Raw genomic sequence first — 26,947 nt, forward strand, 5'->3', positions numbered from 1 at the left:
TCCCAGCTCTGTGCTGGAGCAAGGCAGGGGCATACTGTTCCCTGACTTACTACTCGCTAGTTTCCCTGGGCAGAAGACATGATCCCAGAGGCCATAAAAGAGCTGCAGCATAGAAAAAGAGAAAACAGGTGGAAAAGCAGAGACCAGGACTGCAAGGAGGGTCGAAGTGCATGCCAAAGTAGGGATAGAGCCTTTGTCGCTCTGTAAAAGCTCTAAGGGCTGCAGGGCTGCTTGGGAGCAGAATGAAGGCAATAGCTTGCGGCAGAGCCCTGGGAGCACAGCTGGAGCTGCTTGCGGAGGAAGGGTGTGAAGTAAACTAGTGCTTACAGACCAATAAACTGAGCAAGAGTAGGTAACAGCATTTAACCTGGTAAGTAATCTAAGAGACATCACAGAGAACAAGTCTACTAATCCAGCTGGTTAAGTGGCTAGCAGATAAAAGAACATCCATGGGTGTTAATGGGAGGGTGTATCTCAAGGGGAGGACCCAGGGGCCGGACTCAAATCAGGTGGTGAACTCAAAAGTGTCCTCCCTGCTGGAGTTTGCTCAGGGCAGTGCTGAATTTACAACTGTCAAGCTTCAGTTGTCCCTGAGGTGGTAGATACTGAATGCTGTGGCTGAGGAGCTCAAAACTATTTTTTTACCTCCCTCTAAGAGAAGAAAAAGAAAGAATCCTGGCCCCAAAACAGTCAAGACCTTTCTCAGGTTAGTCTTAAATTCTTACCTCTACCAGCAGCTGCTTCCCAAGCCCTGAGGATTTCACTGAGCCAATTTAATGCTGGTGGTCAGACAGTTTAAACCCATTAGCTCCCAGCTATCTGAATAATTTTCTCCTCGGAGCCTGGCACACCCGCAGACTGCTCTAACCAGAACTGCAGAGAACTGCTACGTTAAGTGGACATTTGCTGACTGTTGTGGTCTGCGTGGTGAGCACTCGAGGGCTGAAGAAAATGCCACTGGCTAGATCACTGTCCATGAATTCTCTTAATGGGCTTCCTCAGTGGGAGGATGAAGACCTACCAGTGGAGCACTTGTTGCTCTTTGAAGTTTCTTGGGAAGTTACCAACAAAGGTATGTACAACACTCTTAGAAGTTAGTATCGCTGGTTTCATAGGAGTGGAGGGAGGCATGAAGGGCTCGGACAAGAAAGGCATTAAGGGGCGATTGGGGAAAAGTGGGCTGCAGAACTGTTTTAATGGAAGGAGTGCATGTGGCATCGTGTGTAATTGTGCATGCTACGTCTGGGCTGCATTTGCCTGTGCTTATGTGGGATGAGTCAGGACATCTGTGTGTCTTTACATGTTTCACCGCCAGCGATAGGTTGTTTAAACAAACATTTGAGTGTTATGCTTGAGTATGCAGATGTATGCATATATAGATGTTGCTTTGTACGTATTTATATTTTACCTTCCATGCAGATTCACTCGGGAGTGTAATATATGAAAGTGACTTGTAAAACAGACATCGTCAGATTCAGAGTAGTTTAGCAGTCTCCTCGAGCCTGCTAAAGCAGTGTGGAGAAGAGGCCAAATTTGAAATAGGTATAAATAAACATAGCTGCATTGAAGCCACTGAACACAAAATAAATGTCAATGACCAGCAGTCTTTATGCCAGCTGAAACCCTTTTGGACTGGTCTTTGCAAACACAGGTGGTGCCAGGCAGGGACTCCATGCTTTGTGCATGTGTACAGATTGAAAATTTGTTCGCTGCACGCAGCTTGTCAGGCAAAGTGCACACTGCTCGTTATGCAAAGATCTTTCTGCCTCCATTTCTAATTCACTCATCAAATCATCCTCTCTCAGCTAGGTGTAGTTCACCAAGGGGGAGCAGGCTCCGTTTTTGCCACGAAAGTGAGTTAGTATGAGTAAATGATTGACCTCGTGTCTTATTGTCCTGGCAGATAAATAGAGATTAGTCAGGAGAGGGGATCTGTAATCTGTTAAGATTTTAACTCTAAAGGGGAAATGTGTGTGAGAGGAACAGACAGTGCTAGGGTTCATACCCATCGTGAAACTGGAATTACTATTCTGTAATAGCTTCTGGTATTTAATCTGCACTGCAGTGCAATTTTTCATTGCTCTCTTGATGGTGGTGAGGAGTATCAATACCCAGAGGTAGTACAGAGAAGCTTTTGCACTTCGAAGCCCTGTGGGCTTATTTTTCAGTAGTTTCAGTCAAGCTTTTTGAGTTAATTTACTACTGTCAAAACGTGGAGCGTGCAGCATCTACTTTTGTAGACTGCATAAGGAAAGCACTGGCAAGCAGATGGCAGCAGACACCTAGGAAACTCAGGTGTTCTCACTAACATCCCCGGACTCGTACATGCATATTTTCTGAGTCATTTGGACCCACTGGTTGCAGATATTACACAGTATGTTTAAGAAAAAGTACAACAATTTAGATTTATCTGTCTTTCTGTGTATGTACAAAGTGCAGTGAGTAATTTAATCATCCATATAGCTCTTGCTGATTTCAGTAAAGCCAAATTGACCGACACAGCTAAAATTTATTATTCTCACATTTTATGAGAGAATTAATATTTATGAGAGTGAATAATTGTTCAGTTCGTTTAAAAATAAGAGGTGCTGTTAATTACACCATTTAGCAAACCCATATATTTAAATGGGGCTGACTGAATTAGCCATGGCAAACAATTTCTGCATTAGAACCAGATCTCTGTTAACCAACCTTGACTGGAAATATCTGTGCAAAAACTCTTTAATAAGCCTATTTCAGCTTATTTTGCTGGTAAATTCTTGATACTGAAGGTTTTTTTTCTATTTCTTCCAGGCAATTGAATGTCTAAGTCACATGGTAAGATACTGTTCCCTGGTGACCTAACTTTTATAAACAGTTCTTGGAAGAAATTAGGGCACTGTGTTTCTTAAGAAAGAATAGCCAACAAAATACAGGGAGAGTCATCACAGAAGATGCATAGGCTTAGGAAATTATAGCTTACACTGTATGTTTCCTGCTTCCTTTAGCAGAAGGAAGAACTGTTTATTCAGCTAAGTAGTTTGACCCCACACAGATTCAGTACTGCTATGTGTTTTAGTTTTAATGTTGTTGTATACGTTTCTAATATAGAGGGAAAGATAAGCATTGCCAGTGTTTATTGCCTGACAAGCTAATTTTGAGCATTTGAGGTGAAGGTTTCTTTCTTCCTTTTTGGCAATACAAAGATGTGTCAGAGTAGTTCAGCATGAAGTGGGTTTGCACTGCTGAAGTGGTGTAAAAGCTGCCACTGCCTACAGGAGAGAGTTTAAGCCTTCGTGTTAACTTTGTGCGTATCACTAGCTGCCTGGTTATGGGTACGTTTCCTCACTGACCAGTGCTGCTTCTCAGTGGTTTCTCTGTTTCTCTGTGGCAGTGATGACAAGGCTGAACATCATCTTTCATGTGAAGAATGTGCTATCAGAGCTCACAGATGGCTAGCTATTCCCACACCTGTAAACAGTGCCCTTTACAGGTGCTGAGCTGTTTCCTGAACCTCTTAAATATATTCTCCTTCAGAACCTGAGGATGATGAAGGGGTCCTGCAAATTGGAGCGCATCTAATGACATAGTGTGAGAGGGTCTTCATGTGTCAGGCTGCCCATTGGCAGCAAGCATTTACTGGGATTTCCCTGATGGTGCTGGTTGGTACTGAGCCATGAGATGCAGCTGTAGGGAAGGACAAGTCAGTTGAATGAATTTAGTGCTCAGAGACTTATAAGGCTCTGGAAATAATAGATACTTCTTTCTCAGCAGCTAGCACAGTGAAGGTGTGTCTTTTTTTCTTTTTTTTTTTCTCTCTCTTTCTTTTCTTCTGTAAGTCTAGATCATTTAACACATGCTCTAACAAGGCAGAGCTTTTTGCTTCTCCATGCTTCCTTTTTATATCTGTCCTGGCTGTTGCCTGTGCAAGGTGGCAACCTCACATATGTGTTGGAAAGCACCGGCATCTCAGTTACTCTTCCTTCTCATCTTCTCTGTCTGGAGCAAGCAAATATAAGGTAGCTGAAGTAAAGAATGAGAAATAAAAAGGCTCACTTGCCAGTGTCCCTCCCCCTTCCCCCAACTGAAAGGCCCCTGCAAAAGAAATAAGAAAAGTGTAGTTTCTTTTGCAAGATTTTCTTTTCATTATTTGGCTTTTCACTGATGGGCAAGACCTGTACTGTGAAGTGGATCTACTGTGTTTCTGTGGCAGAAGGGGGGGAAAAAAAGCAGACAGGTAAGGGCCTCAGTGCACTGCAGTGCCACATTACCTGCTGGTAATCATGGAGAAGCTCAGCATTTTTTTACACTTCCCCTTCTCTCTTGGTCACCATGCTCCAGTACAGACAGATCTGGTCATATCTTTGTGCACATTGAAAAAGATGACTGGTTTTCCTTCCTACATAACATGAAGACCAATAAAAACTTTAAGGACAGGAGCATAAACCAAGTGGCTACAAGCTCGGAAGATGTTGTGTCTGAAACTCCACAGATGGAAATTATCAACAGGAGCAGCTAAAAGCCATTGCAGGAGTAATGGCAGCAATCCTGGACATTTTCCACGGTAAAAATGGCTCCATCCTCTTTAACATCTTTTAAATGTTTTCCTACTGAAAGCTGAAGTATTCAGTCTGGGTAGGGGGAAGAAATCTAATTCTATAAGTTAGAGTAACAGTCAACTAGTTTAGTGGGTTTTCCGATACTTTAATAAGAAAGGCTGAGAATGTTCAAGATCTGGTCTGTGCTCTCTAAAGAAGTCTTTAAACATTCCAGTAATATTTAGATTAGCATCTCTTGCTGTACTACTAACAGCTTTTAGATAGAAAATAGAACACTTAAAAATGCTGGGCAAACAGCCAGCTTGTATCATCGTTCAGCTATGAACAGATTAGCTCAAGAGTCACTGGTAGATGAATCCTAAATAGATTTTCCCATCCCTGTTGGAACAAAGACTCTGCTAAAAACAAACCTTGGTTCAGCTCTCCCTGGATCAGAGCTCTATGTACAGTTTCTCTGGTGAAAATATGGACTTTTGGCAATTAAATCCTAAGTCCACTGAAGTCAGTAGGACCAGCATTTTACCTCCTCTGTATTAAATGTCTTTCCATGATGAAAGTTCCTTAGAAGAAGGTGAATGCTGTAATCTGTGACACACCTGAACTAACACACTTTGGGGAGTGGGGATCTGCTGGCATAAACTTGGCATAAGCACAGCATCAAAGCTCTGTGCATTTCTAGAGTGGGGTGATATATCAACATCAAATCAATCTCAAAGGAAATCTTGTGCACTGGGGCTGATGGACACAGAAATAGCTTCTGTATTGCGGACATCTGTCACAAATTTCAGTGTTTCAGCATTATTTCAGAATGTTTGGAATGCCAGAATTTCACAGAATTTAGAGAACTATCTGCTAAGTCCTGGCCACAAATGTGGCCAAAAAATACATGAAAAACATCTGCTAGCTGAAGATGCTGGGTTTTTTTCACCTTACACATTTTACAACCTTATTCTATAAACCATCCCCAGATATCTCAACAGGCAATCAATCAATAAATAAATAAATAAAGTTCCAACTTAACATTAGAAAAAAGTAAGTTCAAGCCCAATTTTATCCATCTCTATAGATCAGAGACACATTCTGAGGGGAAGGGGTGAAAGGATAGTTGATGTAACTAGTAACTGTGGCAGTGAAGTCACTTTGGGTCCTGCTGTTGTCTTGGATGCCATGGCAGCCATGGGCTTCAGGAAGGCTTTAGTGCCCTCAGAGTGGCCCCGGTCAGGCTGTGGCAAAGATGCTGAAGAGCCCTGGGAGAACCCCGATCCTCTCTTGCTGTGTAGCAAAGGTATGCGGGGAAGGACTTGGCAATCATTGACAGTCTCCACTTACCTCTGTCTCGCCTCCATAGCTTTGCTTCCTATCTCTCCTTCCTTTTTAGTTTCTGCTGTTCCTTCCCTCTGCCCTTCTGTAATGTGGGGTGAGTGGCAGAGCAAGTAAAATGAATGGTGGATATCTCTTGCAGTTTTGAGAAATTTTGGCAATTCCTTGCTCAAAGGATTGCAGCTCCAGAAGACTTTTTTTTTTTTTGTGTGTGTGTGTGTCAGAGCAATTCCTAGATAACCCTGGAAGTTGCAGGCCCTTCCTCACCAGGTGACAAAAAGCGTTGGTGATGCATCTTTCCATACACCAGCTTGCAGCAGAAAGAGCACATCTACGTATTACTTCTTGCACAAAGATCTCCAGTTGCATAGTTAGATCTCTACCAAGGACAACATTAGGTAGAAGCAGTGATATATCAGGAGACTCTCCTTGACTCGTAGACTTTTGATTTAAATAGTACTGTTGTCTACCCTGCAAGGCTCTAATTGCTTTTTGGATTTTAAATATACAAAAGAAATAATCCACCAGGACTTGAAATGAGGAAAGATGATGGCCAGAGTAATGCAGATACCACTACTATGAATTTTTCCGAAGGTATTAATGTATATGAAAACATTCAAACTTTAAAAAATAACACTATGAAATATTTTCTGGGAAAATATATTGTTTTCATCTTCTGGTTTTTAGAGGTCACTAAAAAAAACAGTCAGACTTCTCTTAAATGAACAAAATCCTTCTTTCCCAAACATTTTACTTCTGCTTTGCATGCCAGTTTATTTTTCCCTGGAAAAAGAGGTAGAATGGAAAGGAAATAAATGGGGGAAAAGATTTGTTTATTTCCTTTCCAAATTTATTTCCTTTATTTTAGCAAAAAAGTTAAAAAGAAATTTTAGAAAGAAATAACAGAAATATTTTCCTTTCAAGGACATTTAAAAATTATTAAAACTTAAAATATTTGAATAAAGCATTTTAATGGAGATCAGAACACTAAACTAGCCCTGCATCCACATTTTACTGCTAAGTCTCCATGTTTGTGATGATCCAAACCAATTCTCTGGATCTAATCTCTCCTGATTCTGCATCTATTTCTCATTTTGCCTTTTATTGTTTGTTTTAAAACCTGTTTCAAAGTACAAAACTTCAGAGGCAGCATACAGAAGCTTGCGACATCGTGGTGTTTTGGTACTTCCCTGTTGTTTGGAAAGGTTTTCTGTTTATAATATGACCTTAAACCATCATAGTAGAGAAGAATAAGGTTTACCAAATTGCTGCAAGTAATTTGAGAATTCTGTTAGGCTCCAAGTAAATACGCAAACACTTACTCTGTTACCCAGTAGGATATGTAATGCATTGCTTATTGGCACAAGCATTGTCTGGGAATATTCGAAGTTAACTGAGCAGACAAATAAGATATATCTTAATGATATATAATGTGATTCTTGAATTTGCTGTGGAAAAGTGTAATTTCAAAAGTCAATGCATTATTCTAGACATCGCTCTGTTCTTCTCAAGATGTCTTTTTTTAAGTTATGCCCAACACTTCCCACATACATAGTTTCACTTGCAGTTTCCCTCCCCTGTCAATTAAAGCTTATGCACAGACGTGCTTTGTGAGTCATATTTCCACAGTAACAGAGAAGACAAAAGCAAGTTTTGGGACCTGGTAACCCAGAGCTTTTATCACAGTTATCTTCTGAAGAGTTTTCACAGTCTGTAAAACACACTCTTTTTTGGTTTTGTCTTTTCACTGTCTTGTGAAAGTGCTTTTCACTGCATTTTGGGCAAATCAGTGCACTGAAATGATTTTACCTTGCTGTGCAACAGATTATGATGGCAGAGCACAGCATGGTCTCTACTCTTTCCCTTAGAACAGGCCTTCCATACGTCTTTGGTAGGGCATGCTTTAGGACACACAGTGATCCTAAGCAAAACCTTGTGAAAAGAAACTCAGCTGTGGGCTGTACGAAAGGAAGGTCCAGGCTTTACTCAGCTTCTGAGCTGCAGCTTTCTTATTACTCTTAAAATTAAATAGCTGTGGAAACTCTGCTACCTTGCCGATTCCAATGTTGAATGCCTTGCATTATAAAAGAGGCTGATCTCCATGCTTGTGATAGTGGGGAAAGAGCTTTGCACCACTCATATACAGCTTTATCACGTTATTTAGTATTGTTCATCTTGCAAATACATATTTTCTTTTCTCCCTGGGTCACCAGGCTGCTTTGCACAAAAATCCTCCCTTATTATAAGCTCTGTATTTCTGCCAATTAAAACCAGCTAGTTTAATGACTAAGATTTCTATCAAGTTCCAAGTTTATCCATGTTGAAGTGCCTTACACTCGTACAATGTATTTACCACTCCATAAGAACAGACGTGTCATTGTAACTGTACCACTTTATGGGTTGAACATTCTGATTGGTCTCATATCATTAAAATTATATGTTTATCTGAATCCAAGCTATTAAAGTAGTCTTTCTCAGCTTGTGAGCAGACAGACTTGAAGGGAACATAATAGTGTCACTTCTCTAAATCCCTGTCCAGAGCAGGCATGGAAGAGTACGATGACTATAAGTTCTTGGCTTTCTGGTCTTAATGAAGTGGAGAATAGTCCTATGCATAAAATTCCTTCTGCATTTCCATGTCCACATGATGTGAAACTCTTCACCTATGAGCTTGATTTAGGATCATATATCTGTAAGATTCTTGTCTCCTTAGGTCGTGAATTGCTGCGTAGGGTAATAATTTATTGTAATAATTCTATTTAGCAAGCTGGTAGATTGGAATTGCATTTGGTTTTCTTTAAAAAATACCTAGAATCCTGAGACATCTTGACATAAAAATAGTAGGGCTAGGGATCCTCCCAACATCCCAAACAAATGAGATATTTCTAGACAAAAGGATTTTAAGTGCATAATTTCTTTTCTAGGAACAGAATTAAAAACATAGGTCTGTTGTTCAGTTTCTCAGGGATGCAAGATACTAGGCTTGGTAGGCGGCTTTTTATCGTTGTCAGGTGATACACTTTAATTAATCTGGGAACTAATGTCCCAAAGTGCTGAGCAACTTCAGCTACTCTATTGTAAATAGTGGTCATTTGTGGTAGATTTTTTTAAGGAGACTCAGATAACTTCTCAAGATTCTTGCCATATGTAATTGGATGTAGTGCATTGGCACTTCTGGATACCCTAGTACCTTTAAAAAAGTAAGTCTGGAGTACCTGCTGTCGATCACTGGCAACATTCAGTGCTGATGCTTATGTAATTAGCACAGCCTTCTTGGCTGGAGTATTACCAAATTCAGCAGAGGATGAAATTTTTGTGTAGGAACACTAATTCCCTTCCTATTATTTTATTTTTTGTTGTTGTTTGCTTGAACCTGTTGAGCTTCATTTATCTTACCATGCTTTAAAATCACTGGAGCTATACTAGTCTCTGATGTACAGCAGCTACCTAACCTCTGATTTTCTCTTCCCTTGCCTTCCCTTCCACTTGCTGGACTCAAGGATGCACAATTTTCTGAATTTGTGGTGGTGGAATGCCTACTGGCTAGTACCATGGGTCCTGTGGCAAAGCAGGGTTGCAAGGTTGCCCTGCCAGTGCATGAATTACAGGGCTGGCTATGGAAAACTGTGAGGAAGAGCAGCTAAGTAAATCTTGCATACCATGTGTAAGACTAGATAGATCTCTATTGACTTGTCAGGGGATGTTGTTGCATTCCCTTATACGTTTTAATATTGCTTTTATTTTTAAAATGGAGAGTATTTTGGTGGAAGGTGCTGCAGACATTTATATTGGCAGTGTCGGTTACATTCATTCCAACTTTAACAACTCTTCAGTATGGTAATGGAACATGACACCTTTTGCTTTGAGAGTATTTTTTTATAGTCAATAGTCAATGAAATCCATAAGCCCCTCAACTTCTCTCAGTGATTTGTGTAAAACAAACTGGAAGTGCCAGCTCAGTTCTCACTACATGTATTTCCACATCACAAACTATGTTTGAAAATTATAACTGCTGCAATAAAAAAGCAGAAGTCTTGCTTGGGTTGCAGTAGAATCAAGATTAGGCATGGCAGAGTGGAAGCATGAGCCCCAGGATTTGAATCCCGCAATCTGAGTGTAAAGTTTTCGCAATCAAAAAAGAGAGGAATAACATAAGAATAAAATAATACAGTTGTTGAACATTTGTGGTGTAACTTGGAATACCTAAAAGAAAATTTAAAAAATCACAGACTAGATAAAAGTAACAGTAAAGGATAGAAAGGGCCCATTTGAGAATAGAGGAGAAATTCAGGGAAGCAGTCACCCAGGAGTAAGCAAAGCGTTAATTTGTCATTTAAGAATTACACAGTCTGCCATCAGTGCATACTTCTCAATTGAACCATGAAGCTCTGATTCCATTTGAGAGACTGAACTTCTATTTATCTGATAGAGTCTGGGTTTCACTTAAAATCTGATTATGTGAAGTGATTTAACTAGAGGTGTATCTGATCCACAGGTGGGTTGGAGCTTACTCCAGAGCTTTGTGCCTGTGCGGCTTTCTACTTTTTGTTCTTTGTGATCTTCTTTTGCAGTGGGAGGCATTTACACTGTGATCCAGACAAAAGCTAAAACTACAGCAGATGAATGGGGTGAAAACTATTTTCTGGTTGGTCCCTATTTTGAGCACAATGTGAAGACTCAGGTGGAAACATGTGAGCCTCCACACCTGGCAGTTAAGAAGGCAATGGACACCATGAAAAGCCAAGGGTATCAGGTAAATCAGATGTTCTACTGCTTCCCAGGGCAACTAAGCTGACTCTGAGGGGATTACAGTTTTGGTTAATGCTCTTGCTGTTCCACTTGACACAGCAGTCCTGGTCAATGTCACAATGGGAAGGGCTCAGAATCCACTGTTAGAACAGCAGAGTCAATTCATTAAAGGTTATTTTTGAGGAAGAAGCAGTTTATCCAATTACAGGTTTTAACAGTCATTTATCTGCAAGTCTGCCTAATTGGATTAATGACTGATTTATCTGGTCTCTAAATACAGTGAGATTTCAGTAGATATATGACCTTACTTTGACTGAACCCTTACATTTGGTGTTCTTGTGCTAGAGAGAGAACAGTTTTCCACTAGCTCACAATTTTTCTTGTTACATTACATTCAGTTGAAAGCTAGAAAGGGACAAATCACAGGTGGAATTAAGAAAAAGCACCCAACTGACAAAGAATCTGCTTCCTCAGATCAATGAGACTAGCTGCCTGTTCCCTAGGAAGAGATATTAAACCATAGCACAAGGAGTGAATTCATCTGTGTTTCCTACTCACTTTTTAAGCTGTGTTTTCTGCGTGATGTTAGTCAAACCTCATAGCTTTTCTGCTACTCGGTTTCTCCAACAATAAACTAGAAATAAACTTCTTCCTATAAAGGTGATCTGCTGCAAGGAATAGAATCTGCTGTACTGATGGGCAAGCTACTAAGCTGCAAGCAGCTGCAACCTGGAGGACAATTGATTACCTGAAAATGGGTGGAAGATAACACGTGTTAAATCTGACCTCCTTTCTTGAAAGTCCTCATCAGACATCTAGAACTAACCTTCACTCTGATTCAGCACTGAGTCTCTCAGAGATGCTGTTTGCAGGTGGAAAAATTGTCTGCTTAAAGTGTGTGCCTAACAGATGTGAAATGCATCGAGAGGCAGCAGCAAGGAAGCATTCTTACAAGGTTCTGTTGCTGAGGGGCATGACACACTTTAATGTAGAAATTCATAAAGTTCTTGGACTGCCACTAGCTGTGGCACTGGCAATGTGTTATGTCCCTTCGCAACAGCAGTTCTGCTGTTAGTGAGATCTAATGCCCTATTGCCTCTTATGTAGAAGTATATTGTCAAATATCTATGTGCCACAGCTTTGGAAAGTGTCTGCTGGGGGCACTAACGTTATGTGATGCTTGCATTGTTCAGGTTGAGGTTCAAACTAAAAGGTCTAATCTAACTTCCATTTCATATTTCTAATCAGATTTTTGTAAGTGATTGATCAAGTTTTCCATGTTGCCTGTTGCTTACAAAGAGATGTCTGCAAGCTGTGCAATACTCCTTTGTATGGAAAACAGCTAAAGACTTGTGGGGCAGATTAATTGCAATGCTATATATACACTTCATGCTGTTCCAGCAATATATTCAATTTAATCAGCCAGCTCTGCCAGCCTAACATGTGCATTGTGCTGTTGGAGCATTCATATATAGCAGTAAATCTGTCCCAGGTACGTCAAGTATAGCTTTGATCTCTAATAACGATGCTCTAGTTTCCAGTGCTTATCCTATTAACATTTATGTCTGGATTTTGCTTATGCATCACAATGGATCCCTTTACACTAGGGGACCTAGGAACCTTCCAAACTTCTCATGGCAGGGGTATTTCTGGCTGAAACCTGACTCCCTATCTAGATGAAGTCTGCATTCACACAAACTCCCTGCTTTTTAACCTTATTTTCCTGAATAAGAAACCTGGATAACCTGAAATGAGTACATAAGGAGCTGATCCTCCTTTACGCACCTGTCTTTGTTACATCAGGTATTTTTTGTGCAAACAGATCTTGGAGCTTTCATCTCATTGTTTTCGAGACCTGAGCTCTATTCAGCCCATTCTAGTGTAAGGGCTGGGTTTAACCCCTGAGGTCTCAGGGGCTGGTGAATGAAGAGAGATTGAACAATGGCATAAAAAGATTCCTCCACGTGGGGTGTAAACTGCACTAGCTTCCTTATAGTACCTTCTTCTTGCCAGTTAATATGTCTCTGCTGCTACAGTCATTTTGATGGTAGAATTAATGTGAAATAATTTGACTGTGCAGACTGGTACAATCTGTAGAGTGGGCCCACTTGCATTGTGTTGCTTTATGACAGTTCAGCCTCCTCTCCTGGTTGAGCAGGCTGGCAAGGTAGGTTATATAATTAAAGTTCTAAATACTCTAAAAGGTGTTTAACTATACTGATGCAGATAAAGCAGGAAAGCTGTATGTTTAGGCTGATGTGGTTTTAATTGTTATTACACCTTCAGATTGTTCTTTCTACTCTGCCAAAGTGCATCAACTGTGCTGCTTGGGCAGAATGAGGAAATGTCATGGTAGGTACAGGTCACAAGCACCAGTCCTCCAAAATCTGTCAGCAGTAATCTTGTGTAAATGGGAGAAAACTGGTGACAAATCTGACTGGAAGAAAGTAATTTAATAAGAACAAAAGTGGCATAGATACTTCAATAAGAACATGACTTCATTATTCAACCAAGTGTAGTCTTCCTATGCTATTTTTCATGAAGAAAGTTAACACTGCAATGAAAATCTAAAACGAAAGTCGTAAAAGCAAAATGTTCCTAAAGACTGTAGTTTCCTTTTGCCCTTGCCTTTGATCCAGTATTACTCCATGTATTTTGCAAGGAAACCCACAAATCCTCAGTATGTAAGACTATGTTCACATATTCCTTATGTAAAATACTTAAGATTTGATGGATGAAAATATTTATGCTAACTGGCCTTGACATTCACTTTAACATTTTCTGCTTATATCCTTGCCTTTTTCCCATAGGTCTATTTTGGAAGATGGCTGATAGAGGGCAGCCCATATGTCTTACTGTTCGATATAGGAGCAGCAGCTTGGAATCTGGACAGGTGGAAAGGTGAATTTTGGGATGTCAGCAACATAGGGATCCCTTTTCATGACCAAGAAGCCAATGATGCTGTGATATTTGGATCGTTAACAGCCTGGTTTTTAAAAGAGGTAAAGTTTTTAAATCTAGATATTTTCAAACCTCAGCCTTGTTAGCAGGGCAAAAAAAGCTTTGGGATATGATTCTTGTTCTCCAGTTCGAAAACTATGATTTTAAGGAAGTTGATACCTGATGTAGATCAAATTTGTGTTAAAAACTTAAGATTCAAGTGGTCATTTAACTATGTTTTTTTCCAGGAAAATAGGGGAGTGGGGGGGTGGGACATGACAATGATGGCAGCGGTTGTCCTATATGAAATGTGCTGTGTCTTTATTGTCACTTCCCCCTCTGTTTCTTCTCAACATCCATCCCCAGATGCTCTTTACAAGTAGGATCTCAAATTCCTTTTTTCTTCTCTAGTTGAGTAGTTGGTAGTAAAGTTGTCACACTCACAAACTGTCCTTGAAGCCAGTCAAGCCATATCTCAGTGATTAGCTATTACCTTGTACAGGGAACATAGACAGAATTACAGTACTGCAACTTCACACGTCACACTTCCACAGCCCACCTGAGGAGGGGAGAGTTAATCTGTAGAATAATCTGTCATAGGTGCTCATGATTTTCTTATCCAAACAAGACTTTCAAGAGCAAAAGAGTAAGTTAAAACAAAAAAGGGTGACTGCTTGCCAGAGCTCCCCAACACTCTAGGAAGGATACTGTACTGAGGCACCAGTAAGTACATGTGATTCTTGGCCTAAGGATTAGGGCTGATGGGAATCGAGACACACGACCACTTAAAACACTGCACTGCTTTGTCATGTGAAAGAGAGCAAGCACACAGAAGAAGGCATGGAAAAAAGAGGTTTCTGGGGCTGGAACAATGGGCAGGATAATGTGTTTCATGTATGTTCTTTCTAATTTCAGCTTTCCTGTCAGTTTGCTGACAAACCCAATGTAATTGCCCACTTCCATGAGTGGCAGGCAGGAGTGGGTTTAATACTGTCTCGATCTCAGAAACTTCCTGTTGCCACAATTTTTACTACCCATGCAACTCTGCTTGGGAGATACCTGTGTGCAGCCAGTATAGATTTTTACAACAATCTTGACCAGGTAAGAGATGTTTTCCTCATTCTTCCTTTTTTTTCAGCTAATTAGCTCCTGGGTCCTTTTCTGTTTACTGTGCTACACCTTATATTGTATTTTCTTATTTCTGTGTGATTGCTTATGATTGACCCACAGCTGAGTGATAGGTTGTCGGTTCCAGAGCAGAAGCAACAGTGTTTGTAAGACCATGAGGTGCCTAGGTATGAGTGCCTTTGTGTCATCTGGCAGGTCTTAAAGCTCAGTGAAGTCTAGAATACTTGCGCTACCTTCAATGAACTTTGATTTACCAGGTTTGCACTGCAGAGTACTGAAATTAATTCAGCCTCCAGTCAAATCAGCGTCTTAGTCCAATCCACTGATATATGGAGTAATATTTCAGCAGTACAGGCTTGCCAACAGAGAATATTAACCTTCTTTTCAAAGGTTTCAGACATATTTTCAAAAGCAAGGGGAGAGTTATGGGCCCCATGTATCACTGCAAGTCAAGTGTCCTTGAGACTCTTCCCCTTTGTGTTCAGGAAAGGCATTTATTGCTTGAGTTGATTGCTATGGTTTGGGAGTTACTGTTAGCAGTGTGAGTAACCAGTGCATGTAAAACCTGTTCAGCTGTAGTCATCATCTGACACTTCAGGTGCAGCCTCACAGCTCTCTTTCTTAATGAAAGGAAGCAGGAAACATAGCCAGCAGCCCTTCTCTTGCTGAAATTACCCTGGAATTCCATTTATTTTTTTCTTCTTTCCCCAGCTTAGTACCTAATTATTGCAAGTCATAAGTCCTTTTACTTTCAAGCTTTTTGGTTTAGGCTTAATTTCTAACTGGCAGATGTAGGAAGTATTTTCTGGGTTCAAACAACCTACATCTGTTTCTTGGAATTTTTGTAAACTGTCTAGTGGTTTTGGTTTTCATTGTTCTCTTTCCACTCCAAGCATAACAGAAACCAACGTTTCAAGGGCCCAGATGTCTTTAGCCCTGCTTTCAGCAGAGGTACGTTACATGATCTGGGACTTCTAGTATAGTTACAGACAAACTGAGTTCAAGACCTTTTTGCATTCCAGCACTTACGGAGGGTACAGGTAGTTAAAAGGCTAAAATAATTGCCTTGTTCACTGTCCATGCATTTCCTTGGCTAAAATCAGTGAAGAAAATTGTTGGCAATTTTCAGTTGGATGTTTGAAGCTTGACACACTGTGGAACAGTGTCATCCAAAGCTAAGGCCCAAGTAGAAGTGTGTTACTGGCCTTATTCAAAAGCAAAGAATAGATTGCCATTCCCTTGTACTTCAAGGAAAGAGTCATTCTTACTCCTAAGTCATCTTACTCCACTTTTTTTTTTTTCTTTCCCACCAAAAGCAACTACTGAATCTACTGAACACACTAACAGTAAAAGACTGCCTCTCCTCATTTACTCGTATGCGTAAAGGTTGCACATGGTAGTGTTTAGGGGGAATTCTCTCTGCCCAATATGAGATAATTGTGGTAATAATAGGTGGCTATTTCTCCTAGGCTCCCTGTATCATCAGTGGAGTTACACTGATTGTGAAGAGGGCAGTGTAAGGCAAGCATCCTCAAATTGCCATCTGAAAGATCTGTCCTCATCTATCACCCAGGAAAACTAGTCTCCTAATTTAGGTATGTTTGTTAGGTGCATTAATGAGGCAGCATGAATAACCCAGTCATGCAGTCTAGAAATCTGGACATTCCTACTCTCCCCATATTAATCTTATGTGTATATATGCAAAGTCTAGCTTTAAAGTCACATTAAATTGTTTTTCTCTGGAGAGAGCTAGATTGAAAGAACTGAAACCATATGGTTTCAGGTTTCACACTTGAGAAAGTGGGGACTTTTCAGCAGTAACTTTATTTGCCCTTGCCGCCTTAGATGTAATTTGCTAGTAGGGAGGCTATAGTTGAAAAAAAAAAAAAAAAAAGGGCTGGGGAGGGCATTTAGAATAAGAAATTAGAGTTTAAAAAACAAAAAAGGATGTTGACTGTTTTACAAACTGATGTTAAAAATACTGTGTCAAAGCCTTGCCTTCCTTTTTTAAAGGACATTCTAAAAAATTTTGGTTTGTTTGGTATTTTGGTTTATTTGGTGATCTAAGCAGTCAGGCAAAATAGTCTGCTTTTATAAAAAGCAACTTTTTCTTCTCTTCGTAACTTTGGGGGCCTCACCCTTGTTTGTGTACTCAAAAGAAAAATTAATGATCTTAAATCAGAGCAGATGTACAGATTTTTTAATATATTTATAATCTAGTCATATTATTAATATAATTTTTACTGTTCATACATGACACGGCCAACTTCATGTGATCAGGTACTGTCCATCCTTCTGCAAAGCTTCACAAGTCATATTGGTACCTATCAGCTATGTCACAAATACAGAAAATTATATTCAGATTTTATTCTAATATTTGAAATGAAACATTTATTAGTTGTAAGTATAATAATGAAGTGGTGTAAATAAGGGAGGAAACTTATGGATTTCTAGACCATAATGCTTTATGCCCCCTGGGGAGAGATTGACATTTAGAAGTGCTAATAGAGGAAAGGATGCCAAGCTGTTATACTACTGTTTGACGTACTTACAGGGTACTAAAGCTCTTCCTGACAAAGTTAACTTTTAGTAAAGAGACCAGATACCTTAATGAGGCTCCTTTTGGCTCTAAAAAGTTCAACTTGGCCCAAAAGTCAGTTGAGAAACATGAAAGGTTGATGTAGAGTACAGTAATTAAATTATACATATAGCTAAGACTTCAGAGGCTATTCTCATTGCTGTCTTCTAGTAGTAAAGTATTCAGGTCAAACAACCAGTTTTTCCAGTGAAGAAGATTCTCCAGGGCTTCCTAATGTTTAGTCTCTGGATGAGACAATATGTTTTTAGGGCATGTCATCACCTCCTACCCCAAAGTACAATAGCTAATTTCCCTGTTGCAGTGCTATTGCATATTTTTCGTCCTTTAAAGCGTAATAGTAATTGACTTCAAGTTCTCTCCTGATCCTGATTTTATGGTTAGAACACAATTTCCACCAGCTTTAAGCACAGCAGCTGAGATAGGTGGGAAAGATGCAACTGTGGTTATGTGCTGTGCCAGATATCACAGAAAAATGGTTGCAGTGCAAAAGGAAAGGGTATGGCCTAATTGTGCTTAGAGGCAATTGGGCATGTACAGCTCCTACAGAGAAGAGGAAACCTCATGTTCTCTTTTCTAGCCCCCACCACAGTCCACAAAAAGCTGGCTTAGAACACCTGCTAGAGAGAGCTCTACTCAGCTCTCTGAGGCCAGGTGCTTTCCTGTGATGTTGAAGGTTTTAACAACGGGATCCACAGGCAAAGCCACAACATGATTGTTTGATGACTGATAAGATATTTACCTGGCATCTTCACAGTCCTTTTTCTCCTTCATAGTGCCCTGGGGGTGTGTGACCAGTGCGTTGTTCCTCCCTATAATGTTTCCTGTTAGCCCCGACGCTAGCACGCTCTCAGGTCCTCCACTGTCCATCAGCCCTGCCTGCTCTGCACACACATGTGCATCCATGTGTACCTGCTGGCCACACGGTGTGACACTCTTCCACTTCGGTGTCAAATCACTACTGTAGATAAGCAGGATCAGAAGATACAAAATGAGTTGAAAGATCCCTTTAAAAAATATAAAGGAATACTGAGATTTTCTTTCTTTCTCTGGATTCCAAGTTGGAAATGCCACTTTAATTCACCTTCCTAGCAAAGCTCAATAGGTGCCAATTGGCACAAGTATAGAGGGTACAAATGTATTCTCTGAAGTAAGCCAACAAGGTCAGTAGCTTTACACCAGAGAATACTTTGACCCAAATCCAAACCTATTTGGAGTGAAGGTCAGTATCAATGATCAGGCAAAGGGCTGTGCAGCGCAGGGTGGCTGATAGTTTTGCTAGCACTTCTGTGAACAATGTCACCAGCCCCTGTCAGGTGGTAAAACTGGAAGGGAAGGTTCCACGTGGTCTTCTGATAGGCCTCATAAACACTGGACCCATGAAAACTTGACCTTCAGCCTTACTAGTCTTTTGGGGACTTAGTGAAGGGTTGCCACAGTGTGATGCATGATTCTTTACAGACTCCCTAAATCACATAGAGGCCTTAACTGTAGGCTACCAAAAGTCTTTGTTTCATGAGCTGAGGGCATGTGTCAGCCTGTAAGCTCTAAGAGGAAATTTTCTGGGGGACTGAAAAGCTAATCAACCTAGCAGATTTGAGCTGTAGGTTGCTGGAAGATAGGAGGGTGCACTATGGATGTAAGACTGTAATACTCTCTGATTCCTGACCTCCTCCCGAGCCATCTGCTCTTTGCCTCGATCAGAGACAGGATCTTGGTTCTTATACAGCATATGAGATTATACAATTACTATATTCTTACAGCCTTAACTCAGGAGAAATTTAGCTGCCTCTTGCTCCAGTGGAAACCTGGGTGTTAAACCCTTAACAGTGTGCACAGGAGCACAGTGAGTGCCAGAGGTAACACTGCTGTGTCCTCAGCAGCATGTAGCAAACAACAGATGAGCTATGTCTGAGCTAAGGAACCCTGTGGCCATAACCATGTAACAGCTGTTCAGTGTGTGTTTTAGTTCTTCAATTCACATTTAATTCACTCTGATACTGGAGGAAGGAAGGGAGGAAAAAAAAAAAGAACAAAACAGAAGGTGACTTGCATAGTAACAGGCAGTGTGTGATAGTTTTATCTACTTTTAAGCATTTGAAGAACTCCGGGTAAATGGCTGGGTCAGGGACTGCTAACCCTGGCTTACTGGGTTGAACTCTTCCAATGTCAATGCCCTAATTTCAATAACAAGCAGAGTATGTTATGAGCTTAATACCTAACGAAGTCGAAGAAGTTTTATAGAACTAAATAGTCCAACCAGCAATGCATTTTCCCCCCATTGTCCCCATGTCCACTGTAGCTTTTGCAGCAGTGACAGTCAGGTTGTATTTGTTGCCAAGATAAACTGAACCGAAGTAGCTAATCCAGAAGACAGGAAGGTCTGTGAAAAAAGTTCTGAGCTTGTGGAACCTTTTTCTCTTCAGGAAGAACTGACTTCTCAGCTGAAGATCAAGAATGTTAAACTTTTATTCCTTTCCCAATTGTTTAAGAGGACTGACTTATTTAGGTGGGGTTGTTTTCTTTTAATTTTATTCTACTTTTGTAAGTTGGGGGGTTTTTTTGTTTCATTTCATCCCTCTAGGGTTTTAAATAGACCAACACCTTTCATAAATTGACTGAGACACGCTGATGGTCCAGGCTAGTTCATAGGTGAATAGAAAGCTGTATTTGGAACAGCCTTTTTGGCAAATGATCTAATCTGGAATTTCCTCTGAGAGGTGACAATCTGAAATGCTTTTGTGGAACTGGCATAATGAAGAAGTTTTTAGGTTTCAACCTCTGATACTTATTACTTAAAAATCACTGAGTTATAATGGAAAAATCATGGATTTATAATGGAAAAAATGCTCTAAAGAGAAGAAAAAATATTAGTTTCATTCTTTATTGCCTTTTTCCTTATATAAGGTTGCTCTGCCAATGTGTAACTCTTTTATTTAGACCTAGCAACATTTTACATTCTGTTCATACAAGCGCAGCTGAATCCAGTCTGCAAAGTGGTGGAGAATTCTATCACAAGAAGTCTAAAATGAAAAGTGCTAAAAATCCCAATGAAAATGAACAGTCAAGAGCTTTTATGTTGACAATATAGGAGCACAAGCTCTCGTTCCACTTAGTACAGTATTGTCAAGACTGTCACTGAGCTCACTGTTATGCAAAGCTGATCCGCTTTGTTAGTAGAGCAGCTAATGGAAATCTGACTTAAGCCAGGAAGTGTAAATTTTGTTCCTTTTTGGCATGGCAAAGCTATGCATCAAACCTATACCTTTTATTTGAGATACAAACTACTTACAAAAACATTGACCCTTGAGGTAGGGTTCAGATGGTGAAGGGATTCTATGTTATTTATGCAGAGGTGTTGCAGTTATTCATTATCGAACTACATACTGTAATTCTGGTTTGAATTTTTCTTGGTTTAACTTCCATTGGCTTTCATCATCTTTTTTTTTTTTTTTTTTCCTTATGAAAGCATAGTTTAGTATCGGTATCTAGAGCATGTGTGCAGACTCTGACAAGTAATTTTTCTGTCTTTCAGAAAAGTACTTGCATAGTTAGTATAGTCTTTCCTCTTTTTTTTCCACTCCCAAATGATTCTTCTTGTTCTGTTGTAAATAGTTTGCAATTTGTCTGTCATTTTGAAGTAGGAACGTCTGATTCGGATTCATTACTTCAGTGACTGTTCTCCGTTTCCAAGAGAAACGTAACACCAGTATCCCACAGCTCCTTTGTGTTCTTTTTGCATTCCAAGATCATCTTAGTGGTGTTAAACAGAATATCATGCTGGGAGGCTCAGTGATTACCTACTGTGCCCCCTAATGTGACAAATTTTAAGACATGTTATACTCTTCAAATGGATCCATAAAAAGGACAGAAATAAGCTGAAATTTCCTCAGAATTGCATTGCAGTAAATGCAAGTTTTACTCCAAAGCATTATGCCTGCAGAACGTCTTCCTGGTTTGCTTTGAAATTAGAGCGGCCTTATAAGGGAGACATTTTTCCCTATAATCCTTGCCATCATATAAATTCTTATAATCTGCTTGGTCTCTAAGTCAGAGTAGGAGGGGATTCTCACTGGGAACAGCAGTGGAATATTCACAGGGAAATGGATATTGAAGTTGTTAGTCTTTTAAAGTCATTGAGGGAAGAAACAGCTGGACTCAATGATCTTAAGGGTCTTTTCCAAACTCAATGATTCTATAAACAGTTAATCTGACTTAAACTGTTTTTTCCCCCTGAGCGCAGCTTTGATTTGTGGCTTTGCTACTGTTCCCATTTGCTGATAACAGCAAACAAACAAAAGTTAGCATGACGCACTTCACAGAGGTTTGGCTTTGCTCTTGCTGAACGTGAGTCCTGTGGAACATAGTTCACAGGTGCCTGATCTAGAGCAGTCAAGCATTCAGACTGCAGAGCTGATTGCTGAGCAGAAACATTGGCTTGGGGGTGAAGAGCAAACTGCACCGGTGTTCTGCTTCATTGCAGCATATTGGCTCAATACAGTGCCAGGCCCCATGTTGCTTCTAATTCTGGAGCCAATGCTGTCGGAGCAAGCTCAGCTGTCTTTGCGCAGCACTGTGTGGACTAATTTTGTCTCCTGCACAGTCTCATTAATTAAGTTCCATTTAACCTGCCCTTCAACTTGTCTAAGGCTTATTTTCTGAAGTCACTCATCTGGCCTGCTCAGAAGTGCACAATGAGGGTTCTTACTCCACACTAAGTGACGTCAAAGGTCAGGATCTTCCTTTACCAATTGGTGGAGGAAATTGCTGGAGAGCGAGAGCAAATGAAATGTGAGAAGTCTGTGACCTTGGTTTATACTTACTAACAGACATGGAATTGTGTACCTTTGAAAAAGTGCGCCAGAAGTCATGCAAGCATGTGCAAAATAAAATCTTCCCCGTTTCCAGAAGATGAAAAAATTAATAACAATGAAGAAGTAAACATCAATATGTGTATGTGTTAAATGTGAAAAATGCCTTCATGCAATCAAAAAAAAAAAAAAACTAGGAAGAAATAAGCCATAATGCTTTGAACAGTCCTATTATGAACCTTTCTCCCAGGGAGTGTCGATCTACAGTTAATGAACATGCCCCAAATCTAGTTTTTAATAACATTTTGTAAAGATCTCTTTCTTGGTAAGAAAGGGAAAAGAGAACAAAAAGCTTTTAAAATTTGGCCTGCTGTTTTTATTTACAATTCATCAAGATTGCTGTTTGCAATTTAAACATTATTTTTAACACAGTCAGATGTATTTGAAAAAAATTGCATAGTTTTGACTGTGCAGTGGTACTTCATCCATTTGTGTGTTTGCCCAGCATGCTAAAGACCTGTTCCATTTTATATCTTTGGTGCATAGAATGGTTGAACAATCATGATTTTTGGTTTTGTTATTGTTCGATATGTGTCTTCCTACCCTGTTTACAATATGTAATTAAGATTTCTGCTCTGAAGATCATATCTGTGATTTTCTTTACAGCTGTTTTGCAGTATTCGTCAGTGGTATCTATGAAACATTAGTTAATTAGTTCACCACACTTATATGAAGGGAGTTAGATATATCATGAGCATTTTTTTAGGGGAGTTTTTATCAGAGTTAGCAGTGCAAAGTACTCCAGTGGATTTCAGATGTAAATGTGAATGCTCAACACTTAACAGATCAGATTCAAAGATATTAAGGTACTCTCCCATTAAAGGAGGAACACGCAGCTAAGAACTGTATGTGAATCGGTTTAGAGTAACCGAAGCATTATGCTAGAGATCTGTGGAACTCTGAGTCAAATTATTGCACCTTTATTTTCTTCTTCCTCTACCCTCCTGCCCTTTGCTTTTTCTACCGTTCAACGTCTGTAACAAACAAGTTGTATGTTCTAGAGAAAAGATCTTTGACATGGTTGCATTTATGCACCAAGGTTCACATGGGGAATGCATAAAATATGACATATGATGATATAACTGAAAAATGGTATCACAATGATTGGCATATTATGTGGTAAAAAATATTTCCTAGCTTTTCTAAACATCTCTTTGGCAAGCTTTAAAACTCTTGACATACAGGATCATCAGTACCAAAAGAAAGCATCGAGTTTCTCTAGAACTTTTCAGCTGAGATTTTTCAAGACTCATTTTTTGGTCGCGTTAGGGTAGCATTTTCAATGAATATAGTGGGAGCCACTTTCCCACCAACAGTGTAGCACCACTGTAAAATTAGAGTGCTCAGTGGATAGAAGTACTTTAGTTTCTTAGCAAAATGGTTGTAAGATATATATACATACACACACACTTATGTAGGTAAAAAAAATATTTGATTAAATCTTGTTCCCTGAAATGGTTTACATTTGCTGAAATTTCTTAAAATATGTTTTATACTAACATTAAACATGGGCTTGGCATGAAAAGTCAGTCTAAATAGCTTTACTTCTGACTGAGTTCTAAAGTACTAAAGGCAACTAGCTGTGGCAAAGGTCAGATAGTCCTAACTATAGAAAGTGCTGTCTGCAAAGCTTATAATAATGGTTAAATCTGTTATGGTCAATGGGGTTACAGGCTCAAATGCAATCAAAATCAGACTGTGCATCTAGCATTAGGCAGTGATAATGACAGAGCTCGTTGAGAGTCACTGTCATTCTCCATGTAACTCACACGGTCTATTTGGTGCCTATGCTGTTGACCTTAGGAGGTCAGCATTTCTTTTCCCAGAGGTGAAACATCATGTAAAGCTGAGAGGATGGTAATTTAAATGTAATCACTGACATCCCATAGACATTATTCTTTCTTAGACTACACTTTAGTGATTTTTTCAGTGGACTTCATTAGTGGACGTTCGAACTTTTAAGCATGGGCTCAATAGGTGTAGTGCATTTTCTTCCCATCAGGATAGCACAAGCTCAGTTAAAAAAAAAAAGGGTAGCTGCAAGGATTAAGAGTGATTTAGAAGTATGTTGGTATTTGAGGTACTCTTACCTAGCAGCTCAACTTACACCTTCTTCTAGAAATTAATGGAGTTCAAATTGAAGTAAAAGGAACAGCAAAAAAATGGTGGAGTTGGAGGAAGAATATCACTAAATATCAGAAAATTTCTCATTTTCTATTTTTCTTTGTTCCCTCAGGATTTGTGACTGAGTCCTTACATCCCACCTCCCCACCACAACTTCATTTCTCTCTTACCTACCCATGATTCCCACCATTCTACCCAGTCCCCAGGTTCTTTCCTATCCCCATTCATTTTTCCTTTTTTCCCCTATACCTTCAGTTACCAGCAACTTCCCTGCTCTCTAGTTTTCCAACAAGCCCAGGCAAGACGCAGCATGATGTATTGCCAGCCAGCAGGTCAAATAGCATAGATCCTTACCTTTCATGGGATCATTAATCTAGATCTCCTTCCACTGCAGAACTGCCATTTTTTCACAAACATGCAGGAACTGAGATATCTCTTGCCCCTTCAAACTCTTTGAGGCTGATAAAATGGTTCAAAAACTAGAAAGACAAAACAGCAGCATAATCACATGATTCTTATTCCCTGGGGAAATCAAGCTTAATGCAACAGACCTTCTTTGTGGTGGTAAGTCTGATAAGCATATCACACAGGTGTGTTTGTTTGTTTTATTATTTAACAGTTTGACATTGACAAGGAAGCAGGAGAGAGACAGATTTACCATCGGTACTGTATGGAACGGGCCTCTGTACATTGTGCCCATGTGTTCACCACAGTCTCACAGATAACAGCTGTGGAAGCAGAACATATGCTTAAAAGAAATCCTGGTAAGACCTGATTTATTTTCTTATATTTTCTCTGAGTTCCTACATCTCCTTAGACTGAATGAGAATAACAGAGAAAGGTATACAAACATGAAGAGCAAGGGTACATACATAGGTATGTCTGGCTACACTACAGACAATAACAAATTTTCCAAAGTGCAGATAGTATCACTTGAAACTAGTAGTATATGTATTCCAGGAGAAATCAAGTTTGGCACCATTTCTTAACTGTTTTCAGTACCATTTCAGGAGAGCCTTAGTTTAACTCCACGGATGTTAGGCTTTCTTTGCCAGGACATCTCAGCTTCAGGAGTTTTGTCAGTAGCAGGGTTTCCAGTGATGGTGTTATAGTCTGGTCAACTGATGAAAGCAGAAGCTGGAACCTTTGTAATACACTTCATCAGCTTTTATGGTGTAAGATTTGTTGCTTTGCTAGAGGTGAGTGATAGATTCGTTTAGAAATGTAGCAAGAAGTTTCATATGCAAAACAGAATGTTAGATGAGTTTTACTTTCCAGTCCTAATGCTTTCTTAATATTTAATCTCTTAAAAAGAAATGAGAAGGCAAAAAACAAGCCGTAAATCAATAAAGTTTGTTTCACTATATCTCTCACAACTAGGAGTAGCAGTGTGGTTGTGGTCATCGTGATCTTAGGACCTAACCATGATAAGTTGCATAGACAGATATATTTTCTATTAGACCAACCAGTGCCATTTGAAAAAATAGTCAAGATATGTGCCCAACAGTTTGTCTGATTTTTCCCTTTGCATTAGTCTCATAAAATATGGAACTTAGCAACAAATCTTGTTGTTCCATGCATGGCATTTGAATAAGGTCATGATCCCCATGTGATACGTTATTAAAGTTCTTTTTAAATCAGCACAGTGCTTTATAAGGACAAGCGAAAATACTCCATCTGCAGGTAAGCATCATGGGGGCAAAAATGCACAAAAGTTTTGAGACTGTTTAGCAGGTATGTACACATCTTAGTTGGTTATTTTAGGTATAATAATGCTCAAATGACTTTGGGGTTTTTTTGTTTGCTTATTCTTTGTAGTTTTTTTTAAGGTAAATCACAATGCTAATAATACTTTGGGGCAGTTATCCTTGTTAAACTTCAGTACTTCAACTCAAATCATGGTTCATGCATCAGGATAAGAGAGTTCCCCATTGGATCCTTTGACTCATTCCTGACTAACTGTTAATAGGATGATGAACTTAGAAGATTTTTTCCTTTTTATGCTAAACATGACAGCTATCTCTTAGAAGTAGTTTAAGTGTTCACTCATCTAATCTGGGATATCTCTGAAAGGCCTTGTTTTTTACAAAGTGCAGAGCACTTGACCTCTGAAAACCAGAGTTTTGAAGCTGTTTTATATTGGCATGAAGTTTCTGCCCACAACAGCTACTCTTGAAAATCTTAGTTTATGTTTTGGCATTTTAGGAAACTGAAATGGGTCTGGATCCAGTTTAATTTGGGAGAGAAAAGCTGTGGACTGCTCACAGATAGAATTTCAGTTGAAGCTGAAGGGAATTCCATGCAGAGATTCACAGGCTTGAGCTTTTTTTTATTATTCTTGCAACTTTAAAGAAACCAAGTAAATATATTTGTTTGGATTTAAAAGTTTGTGATACATATCATGCTTCATGTTGACAGAGCTAGGAAAAAAATCCATAGAAACTGATACCCCAAATCCTAGGAGACACTTAGGAGTGAAAATATGTTCTGATGGGAATAAGTAATAGTTTCTTTGAATCTTAGCCCACAAATAAACTCTGTAGGAGTCTATTCTCATACTATCTATTCTTTCTGAAGTTGTGAAACCAACTTAGACATTGGCTGTTCAGAAAGGTCAGCGATCCTTCAGTAGATCATTAAGCTTGAATTCTGCAAAGGAATGTGAATATTGAAAGAATGTG

At 39.5% G+C, this 26,947-nt stretch overlaps 1 protein-coding gene across 3 annotated transcripts in view; it reads left to right on the top strand.

The window, feature by feature from the left end:
• The first annotated feature begins 529 nt into the window (after nucleotides 1-529).
• Nucleotides 530-26,947, top strand: part of GYS2 (glycogen synthase 2) — a 47,383-nt gene continuing 20,965 nt past the window's right edge. Inside the window, exons 1-5 of one of the 3 annotated variants that reach the window (XM_056340320.1) lie at nucleotides 530-706; nucleotides 10,430-10,611; nucleotides 13,418-13,609; nucleotides 14,463-14,648; nucleotides 24,886-25,030. In XM_056340320.1, coding sequence (XP_056196295.1) covers nucleotides 610-706; nucleotides 10,430-10,611; nucleotides 13,418-13,609; nucleotides 14,463-14,648; nucleotides 24,886-25,030 — 802 coding nt within the window. In that variant the 5' untranslated portion in view covers nucleotides 530-609. Of the gene's footprint in view, nucleotides 1,073-4,374; nucleotides 4,544-10,429; nucleotides 10,612-13,417; nucleotides 13,610-14,462; nucleotides 14,649-24,885; nucleotides 25,031-26,947 lie in introns of those variants that run through there. The other 2 variants (XM_056340319.1, XM_056340321.1) reach the window with 2 other exon arrangements.

This window comes from Falco biarmicus, chromosome 5, assembly GCF_023638135.1.
Source record: "Falco biarmicus isolate bFalBia1 chromosome 5, bFalBia1.pri, whole genome shotgun sequence".
Classification (NCBI taxonomy): domain Eukaryota; kingdom Metazoa; phylum Chordata; class Aves; order Falconiformes; family Falconidae; genus Falco; species Falco biarmicus.